General features: G+C 51.5%; 1 protein-coding gene across 1 annotated transcript in view; it reads left to right on the top strand.

Annotated features, from left to right (window-relative positions):
• The window catches only part of ATF6 (activating transcription factor 6), a 120,423-nt gene extending 116,523 nt beyond the window's left edge, over nucleotides 1–3,900 (top strand). Inside the window, exon 16 of the mRNA XM_015423852.1 lies at nucleotides 1,683–3,900. Coding sequence (XP_015279338.1) covers nucleotides 1,683–1,891 — 209 coding nt within the window. The 3' untranslated portion in view covers nucleotides 1,892–3,900. The remainder of the gene's footprint in view (nucleotides 1–1,682) is intronic.
• Nucleotides 3,901–4,755: the final 855 nt, after the last annotated feature.

The raw sequence follows: 4,755 nt of genomic DNA, 5'->3' as shown, positions 1-4,755 counted from the left end.
CGTATGCAAGTTGTTTTGAGAGCCTAGTGTCAGACTGACAAGCTGGGTATCAGCCAATGCGATAGAGCCAGGGTTACTGGCGAGCTTGTAGTGCGTCGGGAATTTTGGGGATGGGGCGTCATCACAAAACGGCTGCAATGTGGGAGAGACTCAGCCAGTCACAGGGAAGGTTCCGTGCTATGCATCCTCCTGCGATGGAGGAAACTGGTTCTAAATGGGTGCTCCCGAAGAAACAAAGGCTAGGCCTCTCGGGCTCTCCTGAAGCACCTCCAGCAAAGTGGGGGAATGTCAAGATCGGCTGTTTGCTTTGGGGGAAGAAGGAAGTCGGTGCCAGGAAAGACAGTGGAGGGTGCCAATGGAGGCCATGCTGGGGATCGCTGGTCTGAGGAACCTGGCTTGAGATCCCAGTGCTGCCATGAAGAGTGCTGAGTAACCTTGATCCAGTCATTCGCTCTCAGCCTAACCTACCTCTCTGGGTGGTTGTGAAGCTAAACCAAGGGCCAATTATGACCACACTGCTGCCCAAACTCAGTGGCATATAGTTAAATGGCAACCCTGGCTGCATGAGATTTTTTGGGGGGGTCCACCTTGCATGGCTGTCCCTCCAGTCATGGTATTTAACTGTTTATTTATTTATTTATTTATTTCACTTTTACCCCGCCCTCCCCGCCAGGTGGGCTCAGGGTGGCTTCCAAAAACCGATAAGCAGTGATACAATAAAATACATCATTTAAAAACATAGACAAGTCAATATAAAACATTCATTCGATGGCGATAAAAATAAAGTGCCGTTTAGGGACACATTCAGCGGTGCCACCGCGCTAGGTCGTGTTGGATCGGAGTTCACACTGGGCGCTGCTGGTAGGACGTCGCTCCTAGTGGAACGCCTGCCTAAAAAGTTCTGTTTTCATGGCCCTGCGGAACTGTGACAAGTCCCACAGGGTCCTGGTCTCGGCAGGAAGCTCATTCCAATAGGACGGAGCTACAAACGAAAAAGCCCTAGTCCTGGTTGCCATCAACCTGACTTCCTTTGGGCCAGGGAGGTCCAGGCGGTTTTGGGATCCTAATTGCAGTGCTCTCTGGGGAACATACGGGGAAAGGCTGTCCCTCAGGTAGGCCGGTCCCTGACCATAAAGAGCTTTAAAGGTCAAAACCAGCACCTTAAAACGAATCCGGAATGCTGTTGGGGCAGGAGCATAAGAGACCCTCTCTGAGCGGCTCGGTTCTTGCAGGGCTGCCATTGCTTCAAGAGGGCTTCTGTGGGAAAATGTCCCAGTGGCCTGAATTCAAAATGGGGAGGAGTGGGGAAACTCTCCAGATCCAGGTTAGCTGCAACGAGAGGTGTTGGGTTAAACATCTTACGTGTCTGATCTGCTTCCCAAATGCACAGTGCTTTTCCTGATTGGTGAATGCTTGGCTGCATTTGAAAGTATCTATGACGGATCGTGGACTCCAGGTCCTTTGCCCTGCACACTTTGCGTCCTATCAGTGCCCTTTACATTAAGTGTGTTTCCTGTGAGGTCATTGGTTCTTGTGAAAGCACTCGAGGGGCAGCGCTTTTGTGCCCAGCAACTCGATTCTCCCCTGGATGCAGACTGTTGAGTGAAACTTTTTCTCGATGATAACTCTTGGGTTTTTTTTTTTGTGTTCCTCTCCTCTTCTTCCCGCCCCCCATTTTCCAGAGAAAATAATTAACGGCCAAGACTATGAAGTCATGATGCAGATCGACTGCGAAGTGATGGACACCAGGATCTTGCACATCAAAAGCTCCTCCATCCCTCCTTACCTGCGAGAACAGCAGAGGAACCAAACGACATCCTTCTATAGCTCGCCTCCCACTGTCCCAGAGGCAGCCCCTGCAGTGAGAACAATCGTGGAGTCGCCACAGTAGAAGGCCCAAGTTGGACAGTGCCCCAGAGGGACAAACTCACTCACTCCGACCCTCGTGGGTTTGCTTATGGTAGCTTCTGGACTCGGACAAGGGCTTCCCCGTCTCAGTCAACCTGAAGTCCCTGGATATACCCTAACCCAGCCCTTCCAAATGGCCTCCTGCCGCCAATGTTGTGGTTGCTTTCTTGATAACGTGTGCCTCTCCTGCAGCGTGTGGAGTACTTTACAATCCTTCCGCAGTCTTAAGCCTGCGGGGTGGCCGCTCATCTGTTTCATCTTACCAATGGGGGAAAGCAGTCTAAGTGGTTCTTGTGGATCCAGGGAGGAATAAAAAAATCAGGGTCTCCCCAAATGCTCTCAGCTGGATCATTGGCTTGCAGTGTCTGTGTCACTATTTCATTTAACTGCAGGACAAACTGCTACATCCTGAGGAGTCTTCCTCAGCAAGCGGTTCATTGCATACCAAATGCCCACGTGTCGCACATTTGACTGCACACAATCCGGGATGTTTGCCCATCTCTGAAATTCGTAATATAGGATTACTGAGAACATGCATGCACACACGCCCCTAGCCACTGGGACCATAGAAGTTTGGAGGGGGTAAAGTGACAGCCACAGGGGAGGAGGCGCCGCATTGCAACTCTTAAGCCTGGCCTGCCAAGAGGGAGCTCAAAGAGGCTGGTCTGAAGGAAATGCTGAAATGCCAGTTTCTCCAGAGGCCGCTAGATTTTGGCTACAGCTGAACACAATGGTGCCCAGACCAAAGGAGAGCTTTGCCAGAGTTCGGCTTCAGAACGCTCCGTTGCAGCTCCCTTGGGCGTGTTTTTCCCCCTTATCAGCCAGCCTTTTTTTTATAGGGTAGGACAGCAGCATCTTTTCTCTCCTTCACATGACACACAAGCTGGAAACTTGTCACATTTAAATTAGGACATGGAAGGCTGTCCCAGAAATGGCAACATGTAGTAAGAACATTCCCAGAAATGATAGGATGAGTTAATGGCTTGGGAGTTTTTACAAAAGGGGGAATCAAAGCAAAAGTGTGTGTGTGTGTGTGTGTTCATTTCTTTCTATCGTCTTTATTTCCATGAAAGGAGCAAATATATCTGCCTTCCTCGGAAGGCCAGGCAGCTGCAAGGGGCAAGGGCCCATCTTTGTTCGCCTGGTCATGGGCAGTGCTCTGTAACTGATATTTGACCCAGCTCTCGGCCATAATGTTGGGCCAGGGTCAAGTTCTGTCTTTTCAAAGGCCTGTCCTGCCAATGTACCCCCAGCCCCCTTCTGCGTGGCTTGGATCCTTCCCCTGACTTCTTTCCTTGAGCTTTGGGTTTTCAGAGATGGAGGGATCCTGCTGTTATTTTTCCATGTCGAGGAAACTTGCCTTGGCTCCTAGTGGGAGTTGAATAACATTTCATAAACATTCTTTTTATTAAGGAAGGCGTTGTTCAACTTGGAGGCCAAAGTTCCTTTGTGCCCTGATTTTTATGGGGGGGGGGGGAAGGGGGGTAGAGTGTTATCCCACGATTAGCTGTTCCCTGTAGACAGCCATGTTCTGTGCAACTCGATCGTGGTGGAAACAAACAGAGACATTCTTGGAAGGCTGCTTTTGGAAACAATGTGCAAAGCCGCCTTGAAAAAAAGCGAGGGCACAAGCCAGGGGGAAGGTCACCGCACTCGGTCTCCTGTAGGACTTTGGCAGTTGGGCCTTTCCTCGGGGGAAAATCTCTCGGTTTACCCAGCCCTGGGGCGCAGGGAAGGGCCAGGCAAGTAGTCAGCAAGTGAGAAATGAGCATCTGCGGTTCCGCTGTCAGGTATGCCAGCAGCTGCCAGGGTAAGGCTGAGAGCTGAAGGGCGTGTCACCACTGCCATGCCGATCTTGTAGCCCTACCAAGCACATCTAAAGGCTGTGGCCCTCTATTTTCCCAGTGCCACCCGTTGTCCTCCTGTTCTCCTCCAGTCCTTCTGCTACACTGCCTGTTGACAGCCGTCCAGCGCCCAGCCAGGCTTGCTTTTCCCCCCTTGCCGCCACCATGGTGCTTGTGAGTGGGGGAACAAAGGGGGTGTTCGTTCCTTTCCGTTCACCTGAGTGGGAGGCTGCAGAGGGAGAAGGGGCTCCAGCGGCTGCTGAGCTGCCGGACTCAGGTGGGTGTGGGGGGAGGGGGGGCTCACATGGCTGGTGCAGGCACAGTGAGGCCACTGCCGCCAAGCCCGGTCAGCCGGCTACTGACTCACTGCTGGGGCAGTGCTGGGGTTAATTATTTAAAGAGGAAGAAGGAGATTGGATTTATCCCCCGCCCTTCACTACCCAAAGGAGTCTCAGAGCGGCTTACAAACTCCTTTCCCTTCCCCTCCCCACAACAGACACCCTGTGAGGTGGGTGGGGCTGAGAGAGCTCTTGACAGAAACTGCTCTTTTTCAAGGACAGCTCTTATCAGAACTACGGCTTGCCCATGGTCATCCAGCCAGCTGCGAGTGGAGGAGTGGGGACCCAAACCCGGTTCTCCCAGATTAAGAGTCCACGCACTTAACCACAACACCAAACTGGCTAAAGATCATTTAGCCTGATAGAAACTTGTGGGGGTGTGGCTGTAAATTAAGGGGGCGTGGCCCCAAAATGCCCCGCCATGGCTATGGGCTTGGCTGTGCTAGAAGAACACAATTCCCACAGCACACTTGGACAAATAAGAAACCTCCGTCTTGGGAGGGAGGTGCCACATGGGCAGCATTTTCTCAGATGATACCCTTGTCCAGTGCATCAAGTACTACCGTGTTTCCCTGAAAATAAGACACTGTCTTATATTTATTTTTTCTCAAGAAGACACACTAGGGCTTATACCACAAATGCATAGAAATCCTGCTAGGGCTTAT

The sequence above is a fragment of the Gekko japonicus genome, unplaced genomic scaffold (assembly GCF_001447785.1).
Source record: "Gekko japonicus isolate JY-2015 unplaced genomic scaffold, Gekko_japonicus_V1.1 scaffold281, whole genome shotgun sequence".
In the NCBI taxonomy this organism is placed as follows: domain Eukaryota; kingdom Metazoa; phylum Chordata; class Lepidosauria; order Squamata; family Gekkonidae; genus Gekko; species Gekko japonicus.
Note: the sequence above shows the minus strand (reverse complement) of the source record. Positions and strands in the feature narration are given on the sequence as shown.